Source organism: Syzygium oleosum, unplaced genomic scaffold, assembly GCF_021117445.2.
Source record: "Syzygium oleosum isolate NSW1041296 unplaced genomic scaffold, Sole_v2.1 Sole_v2.07, whole genome shotgun sequence".
NCBI classification, from domain to species: Eukaryota; Viridiplantae; Streptophyta; class Magnoliopsida; order Myrtales; family Myrtaceae; genus Syzygium; species Syzygium oleosum.
Window position 1 is genome coordinate 10,502,301 of NW_026607491.1, and position 14,730 is coordinate 10,517,030.

The window sequence follows — 14,730 nt, forward strand, 5'->3', positions numbered from 1 at the left end:
TGATCGATTCCCAATCCAGTCCGGTCTGGTTCCAAGGTGGAATCAGGAATCGGACCGGGGAGACTGGACTAGTTGGTCTTAGGATCGGGAATTGGACCGCAACGGTGGTCCGGTCTGGTTTCAGTTCGGTCCAATAAAAACCAGTCATTTAGAGTTTAGTTCATATTTTAATAATTTTTTTGACGAAATTAAAAAAAAAAGGTATATTTAGTTGGTTCAGAACCGGACCGCTTGGACACCATTTCCACTTTTAGGAACCGGAAATCGGACCGACACTGTCGAGAACAGGACCAAGCCGGCCGGTTCAGTCCGGTCCGGGCGATCCTCGATTTGGACAGTTCGTTTTGCACACCCCTAATGCAAATCTACTCATCATTTTTTTAAAAACACAACTCAACATATATATAATTCACGTTATCAAATAACGTCTAATTGGCCGTTCAAGCTCACAGAACGATTGCATTTGAATAAATTAAAAATACAGAAACGACATAATACATCCGGCTAAAATCCAGGGACCCGTTCTAGCCATTTTCCATTTCTCTTTGTTTGTTGGGGGGCGGGGTCTTTACCGCCATACCACATGCAAAAAAAATCCCACCCTCGCGCTGCGCTGTGTCGTGCTGAGCTGGAAATCCTCGACAGGACACGCGTCGGCCTCCCAACGGCTCCCGCGGAGCCTCCCCGAAGGCCCCCCGATCGCATCCTGACCGTCCGTTGACCCCCACCGCGTCGGATGTCGTCCCCAAGAAGCGTAATATTCTTCTGCTTACTGATTCAAATGATTGCCTTTTGCCTTCGCACCTGCGTTCTTTTGGACTCTCTCTCTCTCTCTCTCTCTCTTTTTCTCCTCCGATATAAGGCTCGCTCGTGCGAGCTCTTCCCCTCCTTTGACCCCATCTCGGTCCTCTCCTCTCTCTTCTTGAATCGCACGTCGAGAGAGAGAGAGAGAGGGAGGGAGAGGGTGAAGGAGAGAGAGGGGGGAGAGGTGGTGCGCGAATTCGAGCTGATTTACTTCTTGGGTAAGTCGGATTTCTTCGCAAGTTTCGACATTTTTCGTTCCTTCGATTGAGCAATCGCTTCCTTGGTGAGTCTGCCCTTCTGGGTGTTTGAGATTTTTCTGCCGGGCGTTTTCTTTTCTTGTTTCTCGGGTTCTCTGTTTCTTGGTCGATGGTCAACCGGGGTTCTTTGGTTTCAATTACATGGATTGAAAGAGAGTCGTTGACCCTCCGACGACGAGTGCTGTCAAGCTGGTTCCTTGCTGTCTTAATTGGTCATTTTCAATTTTGATTGGGCTTTCTCGGTTTTTTTTTCTTATTTTTCCCTTTCCTTGTGGGCATGTTTTGTGGGACGTGCTATGCATAGTTTCCCGAGTTCCGAATTTGTTTGATGAGGGGACCATGTTTGTGAATTTTTAGTTCGAGGTGGATCTGAGGGTAGGGAACTAAGAAGCTCAATTGGCTGGATCTGTTTGACGCCTCGAGTACCTCTCTCTTATACGTGAAATTTGTAACTCTTTTCCAGTTTTTTTGTGTCTTACGATGCTAATTGCTCGCTGTTCCGAAGGTGGCTTTTTAATTTCTGCTCAATGTCCTGTAAAAATCGTTTCTTTCAACAATATCACCTTTTTTTTTTTAGTTTACTGGAGCATTATAACAAGGTGGAGCCTACCCAACATTTGGAACCTGGATAATTGGAGTTGGACTTCACAATAACTTACCCAGTTTTTTTCTTTCAAGGCTTAGCCAAGAACGTAGCTTTGTTTTTCACTTTTCTAATTTCTTAGTTTGCTCGTGTTATAAGGCTTATGTAATGTCTTTTGAATGCATTCAGCTGTACTGATGTTGGTCAAAGTACGGGTTTTGGATGAGGTTTTGGGCATAACTATCAGGAGTTGAGAGATGGCTGAGATAGTGTTTACCCAAAACGGCAGTGATATGAGTAAAAGCTTTTTGAGATGCACTCATGGCATAATTTTCTGTATATATTAGAGATTTCTTTCGTTTCCTTTGGCTTAATATTGTTCATAGTTTCTGATCTAGATGATTTTTTCAAATGATATAGAAGTCTTACATAGCATGAATCTACCTGGCTTGTGTATCTGGTTCCATTTTCTTTTCTCTCTTAGGGATTGATATGTTCTGAATTGGTATTTATGCTATTCAACAGCTGAGGATCGATGCCGGCTCTACAAATGAAGGTCAAAGCCATCACAAGTTTTGAGAAAGATGGGTACCTGCATAGGTTATGTCAGGACTCAAGTAAAATTTCTAAAAAGAAGAGCTCTTTGTTGTGGAAATCCCATGAAGTGATAGATGTGGAGACGGTTGAATGTCATGAAGTGATAGATGTGGAGACGATATCAGAAGAAACCAGAATTGACGAAGCCATTCATTCTGAAAAAGACAGCCAGCAGGATATCTTTGTGGCTCAAGAAAGATTGTCACTCTCTGAAGATCTAACCTCTCCAATAGTTGTAAGTTATTGATTTTAGAAGCTTTTCTGAATTAGCACACAATGCCATGGGCCTTGGATAGAATTCCTGTATCAGACAGCTCTCTTTTAATTTTTCACATCTCATTCACGTAACTCTTTCTTTCAGGATTATGCTCTTTAACTGCATTGAAAGCACAAACTGCTCATTGATTCTTTCTGGAATTTACATTATCATTAGATTGGTTTGTTTCAAGTTCAAATTTGCATTCTTTTTCTGATAAAAGAAAAAAGGGAAAGAAATAGTTTTCTTTCTCTCCATTTGAAGGATATTGTGGAAAATGATATCGCAACTCCGTATCACCGAGCATTGTTGAAGCAAGTATTTAAAGCAAGTCAGAAATTATATAGGATCAAACTATGCAGTCTATTAGTGGATTTTTCTTCGGTACACATTCATAAGTTGGCAGTACGAATATTGATCTTTTCTGAATGAACAGCTTCAAGTATGGATATGAATTGTTTCTTAGTGGACAGCTTCAAGTATGAATATGAATATTTTCCAAATTTTGGATACTTCAATGACTATAATATTTGATGGAAAATTATGGGAACAGAATATGTATTCAGAATGAAACTCTCATACCTTTCTGTAATTCCTAATAAAAAGGGCCTGTGTGTTCACATAATGTTTCTGGAAGTTTATAATTGTTGTTATCTGATCTATTGACTTGCTTTACCTGGCAGGCCTCTTCACAGGCTCCATGTCCTTCACCTTTGGAAAGAGTGTCCTCTAGCCCTGTAGAGTCCAAGGTCACCGACTGCAACACAAGTGCTTCTAATAATATAGGTAGTTGGGATCAGTAACCCTATAAAATCCAGTATCTTGATTTTTCGTGTGGCAGTATTTTTCTTCTTGGATGCACAATTTATTTTGCAAGGGATCTTCCATGCAGTAGGCATTTTTCTTTGGTCAATTTGTGGTTCTTATTTTAATTTAAATCCAGGAAGAAAGAATGTAAATGGACATATTTGAATCAGGATAGAAGATGATAGTAAACGGTGGATTGATCTTGGTTTGTCAAATTCTAAAGCACTTGCTTTTAACAATATCAATGTTTAGGATGGAATATGTACTACTGAGATCGATATTGTATGGTCATAATTTTTACAGTGTGGGACCTATTAGTTCATGTGAGAGATATTAGCAGCGCTGCACTTCACATGAAGATGGATTGTATCGTTGGTACGCACACGCGTGCTTCTTCTTTTGCCAAGTTCCATGGAAAGTGTCAATTTGGAGCTCAAAATGTCCAACTAAAACTAAGCAACTTTGAAGCCCAGAAGATTAAGAGATCCTTAGAGAGGAAGTTGCCACTGGTAGAGCAGAGCAGTTTAGATGGCAAAAATTTCTTCTGCCACCTTCTGCTCTGCTGTAGCAGTGAGAGGGAGTCACTAAACCACTCTAAGTTTCTAACTCAATTGCAAAACCATAGAAAGAAAAATGAGTGTTATCTTTGATTGTAAAGACAATCGGGAATTCTGGCTCATGTATATTTTGGAGTTGGCCAATTTAGCCAGTATGACTTATCGGACGTTCATTGATCTAAGGAGAGAGGTGTCTGAGGTATTTATGACATAGTGGACGTAATTAGTTTCTTTGGACAGTTTTAATGTTTATGGTGGCTCTCTTGTTATACATGTGACGAGGTATGACTCCCCTGGTGAAATTGCAAGTTCAGATTGCTGTATGTCCCACCTTTTTCCATATCATTTGGGATCAATGTTTATTAGACCCCACCAGTTGATTTCCTAATACGTGCTTACTTTTTCCAATGCCTTATACAGTCTTTCTCATCTCCGTATTATCTTTTCTCATTTGTCACAGGGAGGGAAGATTATCCTGCGAAGAAACTAGCGGAAATCAACTCTGATAATACCAGGAGCACTAATTGCTCCAGTCATCTATCTTCACATGATTTGGATCTACACTTCTTGGATGACGTTGATGGTAACACTAGGAGAGACAGTGACGGGACAACAGCATTAGATGATAATATGAAGAGTAGCCTTGTTCAGCAACTCGGATGGACTGAATCCAATATGCTTGTTGATATGACTGGGAATTGTGTCATGTTGCCGTTTCCATTACCAGAAGAAACATTAAATACGTCTTTTTTCCAAGGACAGACATTAAGTGACGAGCTCTTGATGAATTCCGAGAGTGCAATATTTAATATGGTGACCCATCATTCAAAAATTTGTGATCAAGCTCTTGCTAACTCCAGACCTGCTGATTCAGTTGAAATGGACTCCTTTGATCCCATCTTGTTTATTAAGAATTTTCTTGACCTATCTGATCTGGAAGCTAACTCCCTGCCAGCGCTATTGCCTGAAGAAACGATGAGAGGGAAGCACATCACCTTAGTTCTTGATCTGGATGGTAGGTGCACTTTCTTCTCTTTGTGTAGAGTTTCTTCCCATGTTTTGACTTTTGATTGTCGTGTTCCCTCTCGTGTACTGGTTCCATTTATTTTCATCATTGTTTTGAGGAACTTAGGTTTTCCCTTGGATAATCTGATTCTCAATCAACTTCTTGAAGTGATAGTTGGTATTCTTTTAGATAATCTGAATCTTGATAAACTTCCTGTTTGCAGAGAACCGTACATTTGTTTCATACTTTTGCTTTTCTGGAAAATCAGGTTTTGGTTATTATTTGAGGGTTAGACTTCATAAACGATCTTTAAGCACCGAGCACTCCTCTGCGCGTCTAAACTGCTTTATCATCACGTTTATTTGAGAATTTATTCTTTGTTATCTTCTTTTTTGTTCCAAGCTAGACATTCGAAAGTTAACATAAATCTTTGCTGCTTTTTTTAGCATCACTTAAGAGTGTCACTTTCTTCTCAAAGAGAGTGAAGATTACCGATTCTCCATGTAGATAGCTGCATTTTTCGTATGTCTACTTGATAGAGCTTCCAATTTTATTGCTCAAAATATCAGTAACTTATTTTGACGTACATCTGCTGCAACATTACAGAAACTCTTGTCCACTCTACTTTGGAACCGTGCATTGCAGACTTCACGATACAAGTTTCCTTGAACATGGAGCAGCATACTTTTTATGTTCGCCAGAGGCCTTTTCTCAAGACATTCTTGGAAAGGGTGTCGGAGATGTTTGAGATTGTTCTGTTTACAGCCAGTCAGAGATTTTACGCTGAACAGCTACTGGATCACCTGGACCCTGATAGGAAGTTCTTCTCTCGTCGTGAATATCGCGAAACATGTGTACTATCAGATGGTATTTTCACTAAAGATCTGACAGTCTTGGGAGTTGATCTGGCGAAAGTTGCTATAGTTGACAACTCTCCCCAGGTTGGTTTATCCTTCATAGCAACTTTGCCTTGATATGGTGTCTAAACTTTTGATGAGCTTATATAAGTAAAAAAAAATGGAAGAAAGAAAAACCAGCCCTTTATGTTCAATGACCTCGAGAACTCATAGTAGCTGAGGCAGTAGCTGGTTAATTCAAGAATACAGTCGTCCATATCTTTTGTCAATAGCTCCTCTAACTCCGTCCTCTATGCGTTTTAGGTATTCCGGTGGCAAGTGAATAACGGGATCCCGATCATGAGTTGGTTTGACGATCCATTGGACCGTGAGCTGATTTCGCTGCTACCCTTCTTGGAGACTCTGGTTGAGGCGGACGATGTCCGTCCTATCATTGCAAAGAGATTTGGTGGTAAAGAGTAGTTTGTTTGTTGCATACGAGAATCCGGCTAGTCGAAGCAGTAGGTCTGGGGCTCCGAACAAAGGAGGCTTGGAGAATCTTGAGTTTTGACTTATGCTAGTAGCATTGGCTTTTCAGTAATAATTGGCAATTAGACTTTGTGATCAGGTTTTCTCAATATTTCTTCTTTTTTGTTTGGGGGTGGCTCGCGGGGCTGGTTAACTATAGCCATAGTTATAATTTGATTGGAAGTCAGAAGCCTTGTGTAAATTGTAGTTGCTGCTTGTGAGGTTGTCCTAGGTGTATATAATTTTTGACTGGCAGTACTGGTCTCCCAAATTGTATATATTCATCCAAGTTATAGGATTTTATTGTTCTTGATTTACTTCAGTAATAAATATCGATCGTGCATTGTGTTATTATTGCTACTCCTTTCGTCATTCGCTGATAGAAGTGTTGTCCTCTCTCCTATAAAGCATTGCCTGAGTTGCAGAATGACGGAAGGATTTTCTTTTTTCCATTTTTCCTTTTTATGGGTTCCCGGCCATAAAGACATTTCCAATTGAAATATTGATGTAACTAGTGAGGATCTGACTAATCGGAAGAGTTCAGCAACTCCCTTACGGTATATTGATCAAGCAACTTTGACTTTCTTTTGATCCCACTTTCACGATACTGGAATCTTACCACTTGCATTCGCATACAATTTTAGCATAGTACTTTGTCAAGTGTAAACTAACTTGTGTTAGTTTTAAATTATGGGATATATTCACTAGAAGTTCTAAAACTTGCAAAATATGCAATTGAGTCTTAAAATTTATCAAATTGATTCAATCGAGTCATAAAGTTAACACTGTCTAATTTTATTAACGAAAAATATTGATGTTGTTTTATTTTTATTTTGTATATCTTACGTGGCGATGACGTAGCTTTTTTAATCATTATTTTAATATTAATTTTATTTAAATTAAATTTTAAAAATAAGCTAAAATTAAAAAAAAAGGAGAGGAGGAGGACAAGCGGGGAGGGAAGGCTTGCCCTCCCCGCTGCTGTCGCCGCCCCACCATCGCTAGGAGGGGTCGCTGGGATCCACCCAGGGGCTTGTGATCCTTGCTTATGGCAGGCGAGGGCCTGTGGGCCCTCCCTTAGATCGGGTGAGGGTCATCGGCTCTCACCTAGACCTGACTGAGGGTTGCCAGTGGCGACCGACATTGGCGGGGGGTGGCTGCTACTGGCGACCCTCGCCTGATCTGGGGGAGGGCCGTGACCCCTCGCCTAGATCTGGGCAAGGCCCCGCAGGCCCTCGCTCGCCGTCGGATAGGGTGGCCAACCCCTAGCTGGGGCTCAACGACCCTTGCCTACCGTCCCCCCACCCTCCTTGTCCCCTCCTGGCGATGGTGGGGTGGCGGCGGGGAGGGCAAGCCCTCCCTCCCCGCCTGTCCTTCTCCTCTCCTTTTTTTTTAGCTTATTTTTTAAATTTAATTTAAATAAAAGTAGTATTAAAAATCAAATTTGGGCCAAAACGTCGTTTTAGCCATGTTATCACTGCGTAGGAAAGAGAAAATATTAAAATAAGCCACGTCAACATTTTCCGTTAAAAAGTTTGATGGCGTTAATTTTAGGACTCATTTGAATCAATTTGAGTAGTTTTACGACTCGATTGCATCATTTGCAAGTTTTAGGATTCAATTGTATTTTGATAATAAGTTTTAGGACTTCTATTGAACATATTCCTTAAATTATATAATCCCTTCCTTTCCCAACACACAGCTGAGAAAGTCAATTATTTAGTTCATGTATTGGGTTCAACTATAAGAGAGAGAGAGAGAGAGAGAAGCAATTCATGAGGATTGTCCCCACAAACTTATTTGCTCAATATGGTAATCATCTATTACATAAATTCCCTACCACTCCCTGTGGTAAGGGAACTGGGTTGGGTGGGTACATTTAGTTTTAGACTTGAAATTTGACTCCCACATTCCGCAAAAAGGCAAAACAAAAATTTGAAAGTGAGAAGAGAATTAAAGTAAGATAGATCCAAAAAGAAAAGTCGGGAATTCAATTTAGGTGGTTTCATGTCCTAATAAGCTGGACCTCATCACAGCTTCAAATGGTAATGGTAGCATGAAGCAAGAATAATGCCTAATCATTCATGGATCAAGTTCCAGACCTTTCGCTGGAGTGACGCGAGGGAAATAATATATGAGGATCTTAATAATCTTTGGCATTAACAATCCGCACTGTTTGTTGAAAGATTAGATATCAAACACCAATGAATTGGCAATTGGATCGGACCAAGCATAACACCAAGCATAACAACCCGTGAAGGAGAAAAGCTCAACCAAAGAGATCAAGACCTTACTGGCAAGAATGACAGCATACAAATACTTACAAAACTGCTTAAGAATCACAATTCTCACAGAGATACACAGCTCAGAAAATCACAAACAGTACACTGATCCCATTGATACACTAAGGAAGCAAATAAATATGAGCAAAATTTGAAAGGCTCAGACAAATATCAGAAAGCACCTGAAATGCGCGACTTGACGGGCTTCGGTTTAATTTCCATGTTATTAGAAAGCACCTGAAATACGCGACTTGACGGGCTTCGGTTTAATTTCCATGTTATTAGAAAGCACCTGAAATACGCGACTTGACGGGCTTCGGTTTAATTTCTATCTTACTCGGGTAAACCAAAACAACCAACCATGAAGGCATCGTTATATCTACAGAACCTTCACATACAGAGTACGGAAGCAGATGTCAAAATGGGGCTGATGTTGTTCTTCGCAGCTGATACTTTGGCTCGGGAGGGGGTGCACATGGCAACATCTTCTCCAACTCCTGCGAAATTGAAGTACAACCGGTTTAATGACTCATAAAGCAAAATACAATTGACTGAACAACAAAACCATTACAAACACCATGTGCTTGGAATTTTCATAAGAAACAGGTTTCATCGGCTAGTCGATAAGATCTGTCCATGTCATTACTCTACTGTAACTTTCATAAATCCAAGGACAACCATTAATTTTTTTCTGCCTGTCTTCTAGATATTACAGTAATGACATAGATGAAAACTCAAAAAGGAAAGAAATCTTCAAAGCTGGTTTCTCCACTAGAAAATTAATTCAATGAAGATCTCATCGAGTTACTTTTTTCTTTCACTCTGTCTAAATTTTTCTATATAAAGGTACACTGACTCTAAAGTCTAAAAATGCCGGAGCATGCTTAGACAATTTGGGAACCACTTTCCCAAAGCCCCTTGGGTTCTAAAGGCCCTTGGGGAGATGCAATTGTATTTCCAAAGGTCTCTAGCCCAAGGCAGATTCAGAAGTGCTATGAGCTTTGAGCATTTCCAGAATGCAAATACAATTTTTTTTCTTCCAACTTTGACCTCACTAAACTTTCATAATTTCGAAAATGTCCCCACCTCATGTGAGGTCGCTGGCGATGATTCAGGCCGCTGGCGAGGCCAGATTTGGCTCCCGGCAAGCTAGTCTGGCGCCGGCCAGCCTTGCCTAAGATCGGGTGACCTTAGGTGGCGTCGCCTGGGTTACGTGATCTTAGGCCAGGCTAGCTGGCAGCTAGACTGCCAACGGCCGATTTGGCTCGTCAGCGGCTGAGTTCCACCGACAAAGGTTTGAGAATTTAAAAAAAAGACTAGCAAATGTCCTTAACAAAATGTAGTTTTTTCCAAAATAGCATTTAAGTCAAAATTGCTTCCCAGTGTGTTTAAAAATTACACTTTACTAAACACTATTTGCATTTTGGAAAAACCCTTTCCCCAGAAGTGTTCTAAGAACCTCACTTAATCCTCAAACTAGCCCACTTGTGCAAGTTCCTTGCACGTATGATAGCTTAGTGACAGGAACACACAGCCAGAACTACCATTAAACCAACCCCAGGCATCAATCTTTTGAACTTACTAGCCTAGTTCCAACAAATTAAAGAAAAGCGAAGCTTGCTGACCTCATCTTAAAAGACAGGCGACGAAAGTTAAGATCCAAAAAGAATATTGTGAACAAAATGATTACCAATAGAAGCTCTTTTTTTATCTGGAAAGTAAAGGGGATACTCGGAAAAAGTACCAAAGGGTAGCAATCCTGTACCCCACTAAATATGGACAATCTAACAAACCTAACAAAGTGCAAAGCCATCTATTCTCGGTAATATAAACAGATGTTGCAACACCCTCAACTGTTCTGAGGTTTTCTCCAATTATCTATTACCCCATTTATCTCTCCATTTGCAGAAGCACCCACGATACAATTTGCCTGAGCTTAATAGCTATTGCCATGGAAATACTCACCTCCAACTACACCCAAATCCACAGCCTCAAGTACAAAAAGAAAAAAACCACCACATGAGACATGAACTTACACCTTTTCGATTTGCAATTAATACCCTATACATTCATAAAGTGGTAATCCATTATCTAGTCAGCAAATGGAATCCTACAGTAAGAAATGCAATAAACTTCTTTTTCCAGCCTCATGTGAAAGGCAGCATGGGGCCATAACCATATCCAATAGACCAGTTGAGAGCAAAAGCACTAGCCCACTAACAGAATAAGGGCCATGACCTAACACCACAACCAGAACGTTTTCCTCAAAAACTCAAAATTTAAGGATGGGAGTCCGGAATCTATACCAGGCGCAACTCTTACACAAAATGCTCCGAAAATTGGTCAATTAATTCCCCAGCCACCTTCCTAAGCCAACACGCTAGCACATTAACAAGTCTTACGCATGCTACCTCCTGGCTCTCTAATAATTGATAATCATGGCTCCTGCTCTCTCCTAGAATAAGACTGACACAGATTCACACTCCTCGCTCAAAATTATGCAAAAACAACCATAATATCTTCCTCCACAATTTTCAAGTCAGACTGAGAAAATTCAAGTGTGAAGCTATCAATCTCAGACACTCATGGCCAATTCCCCTCTTCTAAAGTTAAGCTCTGGATGAACAAAGATCGTACATATCTCTCAAGTCCTCTTCCTACCCACTCTATCTTGTCTGCATAAACCTAATCTCAACTTAAACTCCTTATGCCACTTAATAATGGCTTTCCCTCGATGAATGTCGTTCATCCAAGTTCAAATCCACAATCACTGTATTACATGTTTGCAATCTCAAGCAGTATGGGAAGTTGTTTTGGTCCTTGTCTCCCTTTGGCAATTATTATGCTACGGACAACATTTGTAACCTCATGCGGGAGGGTGAAAGTTGCTTTGCATTCTTTTGTCCCTCTCTTGCCCATCGAGCCTATGAGTCCATTCATCTTTCCAGTGACATCGTTTTTCAATGCCATCCTATTTGACATTTCACAAAAGGGATACCATCCTTCACCTCCTTTGTGTCAAGAAGACCAACTTCATACAAAAGACTTGTTTCCCTAGTCAAGTTTCCACAGCACTATTGGCCATGCTAAAGCTGGTAAAGCTATAATTTTTTAAGAAATCCATCTTTCTAACAAAATCCAAGAAATCATAGACTTTGTGGCACATTATTCATATCAAGAGGGAGAAGTAAACCCCATCACCAGGAGAAGCACAGGATGATGGCAGCAAGTTGAGATAAGAGCAATAAGCAAAAGTTTATGTAGGTCTTCCTACGAGAGGAGAGTTGACGCTTTTCGAGTGAGGGATACTTCCCGAAATTCAGCAAAAGTGAACTGCTCCTCCCTCGTTTCAACTTTCCTGCATACGAAGAGCCTTCACCATAACTCCACATCTCTCATAAGGAAACAGGACAACATGAGGTCACCGCTCGGAAGTTGGAACCTTAGGGGTTTTCATCAGATGGCCAACCCACAGAGCACCGAAGTTGCATAACAGACCATAAACCAGAAAACAAGTGAGAGGAACAAATACTAGAACACTGTCCTTAAATGAAAGACTGACCTTTCGTTTCCTCAGCCTTTCATTTTCCTCTTCTAGCCGCGAAACTTTGTTCTCCAGTTCACTTGTGTAAGCCTGTTTGGAGTGGCCAATAAAATTAGGGTAAAATTGAAAAAGAGAAACAAGCAGACATTTTAACATTGCAGAAGAACCATTAGATTGAGTCAGCCAAACTTAAACAACCAAAACAAGCCAAAGCTTACCTGCTTCCTCGCTCGTGAACGAGCCGCAGATTCCCGATTTTTTATCATGCGCTTTTGCCTCCTTTCAACACTCTTATCTACTACTTCTTCATGAGTGCCTCTTTTCCTACCACTTGTCTGTGAATCTGACAATGTTCCAATCAATGGTGAAGGTAAAGCAAGCTGGTTATCAGGATATGGAAGGTCCATCATGGAACCAGCTCCCATTTGCAGAGGCTGTGGCATATTCTGAGCTGGCATGTAAATGCCCATTATATTTTGCTGTGGGTGAGCAAACTGAGGTTGTGGGTACTGCATCCACTGTCCTTGAGGAGGAACCTGCGGCGTGATGCTGGGGTCGACCCCGCCAATGTTATCTGTGCTCCTTTTATCCGAAGATGACTCAACGACGACACCTGCTTTTACTAAGAAGTCCTCCAAGGTCATTTCTCCTAAAGTGGGTTGCCGTTCCTTTGATTTATTTTGTCCTCTGTTCTTATTTTGCTGTATATCTCTCCATACCTCATCAACCGTCTTCTTGCTCAATGCACCAGTTAATGAAAGGCTTCCCTGACGGGGAAGAGCAATTTGATTACCCACAGCCATGCCCTCGACATCCATAAACATTGACTGACCGGCCTCAGCTGTCCAGACATTCTTCAAAAGCTCGTCCAGGTTCATGCTGCTCAATGGCTTCCCTAAATCACCTAACTGGTTTTGGACCTCATCAAGTGTGAGGGTGTATATTGAATTCTGCCGAGTCAATGGCTGGACTTCAGTAGATTTTCCATTATCCCTGCCGCCGCCGCCGCCGCCGGCATTACCACCACCGCCACCACCTTGCGAAGCCATTGTTTGAATCCCCATTCAACAGGCTGATCAAGCCTTACCAGGTCAATCCAATATCAGAGTCATAACTCTACCGACAGCAGACCTACAGCCGACAAAACTCAGGTGTGAACCAGGAAACCTGCAAGCTGAGATCAATACCAGTATAAAAAGACTATCAAATGCCAGCACTTCCCAACGAGCACTTGAAACTTAGATCAACATATTCGGAACCCATTTCCGAGAAATGGGCATGCGTGGGAAAGATGAAGAAGCAGATCCCTACTAGAACAGGAATATACAACATGCAACAGCACCTCAACGCATGAAAAATATCATCACTCCCTACTCCAGCCACAGGTGTCTCAAAAACTTAAAGCTGATCGACGAAGGAACATAGAAAAGCTCGGATTTTTCGTCAAGGGACGCATCCAACGACAAGAAAGCCGAAATCAGAAACAACTCTCCCCCGACAGAAACAATCGACTTAAACCCCAAAAAAAAAACAAAGAAACATATTAATCAGTCAAAACAATGCAAAAATGGAAAATTTAAACGCCCCGCCGCCCAAGAGCGCCGGTCCACAGCAAAAGACCTTCACCCAATTTACTAAAAATCGGCGCAGCGCTCGACGTCGAAATTTGGGAAGAGCGACACACGATCGGGGAACAGCTGCATGCAAAGAAATCGCCGCCATTCCGCGCCGAGCGCCACGAGAACCCAGCAATCGAAAACCCGCACCCGTCCGCTCGCACATTCCCGGCAGCGACGGAATCAAAAAACAAGAAGAAAGGAGGGAACAAGAAAAAATTCTCGACGATGGCAAGAAGATCATCAAGAACAGCTCTGCATGCGCGATAATCCAACAACATTGAACCCCGAAATTCCCCCCCGAGAAAAGGGAGATTGCTGCTCCGTTCCGAAGCGCGACGCGATTCGGTCTTCCGAATGCAAATGCAGCGGGCAACACAACGGGAGGAGGAGGAGGAGGAGGAGGAGACGAAGGAACTGCGGAAAGGAACGAAATTTCGGAAATTTGTTCGTAGCTTACTCGCGCAGTGGGGAGTGGGGATCGATCCGCGAGGGGGCAGGGGGAGGAGCTCCGGCGATGGCGGGCGCGAATTGCAGGGAAGGGGGGGGGGGGGGAAATCCTTCATACAGTTATGCAGTCGCAGGTGGCAGAGGACAGTTCGCAGGCGCGAGCACGAGAGAGAGAAAGAGAAGAGGAGAGAGAGAGAGAGAGAGAGAGACGATGAAACAATAAATGCCCCATTAATTTATATTTTCCCGTAAAAACAAGAAGGAAAACAGAGTTTAAAAAAATAAGGGCGGCGGAAAATTGAAAATTCATTTTCAGAAAAAAAAAAAAAAAGGGAACCGGCCGCTTTATTTTTCATTTGCGAAAATGACATAAATAGTCAATGAACTTTGATCACTTATGTAATGTGATTCCTGAACTTTTGATTTGTTCAATATGATCAGTACATCTCCAGTTTAATCCATAAATTATATGAAGACGTTCAATATAATCTTTGAACTTGAATTAATGGAAGAATAATATAGTTCATGGACTAAATTTAACATGTTTCAAAAGTTTATGAATCACATTGAACAAATTGAAAGTTTATAATTGGGTTAAAATTCAGGG

At 41.5% G+C, this 14,730-nt stretch overlaps 2 protein-coding genes across 7 annotated transcripts; one reads left to right on the forward strand and one right to left on the reverse strand.

Annotated features, from left to right (window-relative positions):
* Positions 1-795: 795 nt before the first annotated feature.
* LOC115664510 (uncharacterized) lies at positions 796-6,584 on the forward strand. 4 transcript variants are annotated; one of them, XM_056312926.1, is made up of 6 exons: positions 796-1,087; positions 2,170-2,476; positions 3,181-3,286; positions 4,322-4,876; positions 5,474-5,808; positions 6,028-6,584. In XM_056312926.1, exons 2-6 carry the CDS (start codon positions 2,180-2,182, stop codon positions 6,184-6,186), a joined length of 1,452 nt encoding a protein of 483 aa, XP_056168901.1. In that variant the 5' UTR covers positions 796-1,087; positions 2,170-2,179; the 3' UTR covers positions 6,187-6,584. The 4 variants fall into 4 exon arrangements, with proteins under 4 accessions (XP_056168901.1, XP_056168900.1, XP_056168902.1 ...); XM_056312925.1 differs by having other exon boundaries at positions 796-1,022; XM_056312927.1 differs by having other exon boundaries at positions 796-1,022; positions 3,181-3,265.
* A 1,937-nt stretch (positions 6,585-8,521) lies between these two features.
* LOC115671912 (ABSCISIC ACID-INSENSITIVE 5-like protein 2) lies at positions 8,522-14,303 on the reverse strand. Of its 3 annotated transcripts, XR_004004659.2 has the most exons (5): positions 14,134-14,303; positions 12,276-13,231; positions 12,076-12,147; positions 8,806-9,010; positions 8,522-8,750 (listed from the first exon to the last, which is right to left on the reverse strand). XR_004004659.2 is itself a non-coding variant. In XM_030593600.2 (4 exons), the coding sequence occupies exons 2-4, from the start codon at positions 13,119-13,121 to the stop codon at positions 8,930-8,932; spliced, it is 999 nt and encodes a 332-aa protein (XP_030449460.1). In that variant the 5' UTR covers positions 13,122-13,231; positions 14,134-14,303; the 3' UTR covers positions 8,522-8,929. The 3 variants fall into 3 exon arrangements, 2 of the variants coding, with proteins under 2 accessions (XP_030449460.1, XP_056169391.1); XM_030593600.2 differs by having other exon boundaries at positions 8,522-9,010; XM_056313416.1 differs by lacking the exons at positions 8,522-8,750; positions 8,806-9,010 and adding an exon at positions 9,033-11,871.
* Positions 14,304-14,730: the final 427 nt, after the last annotated feature.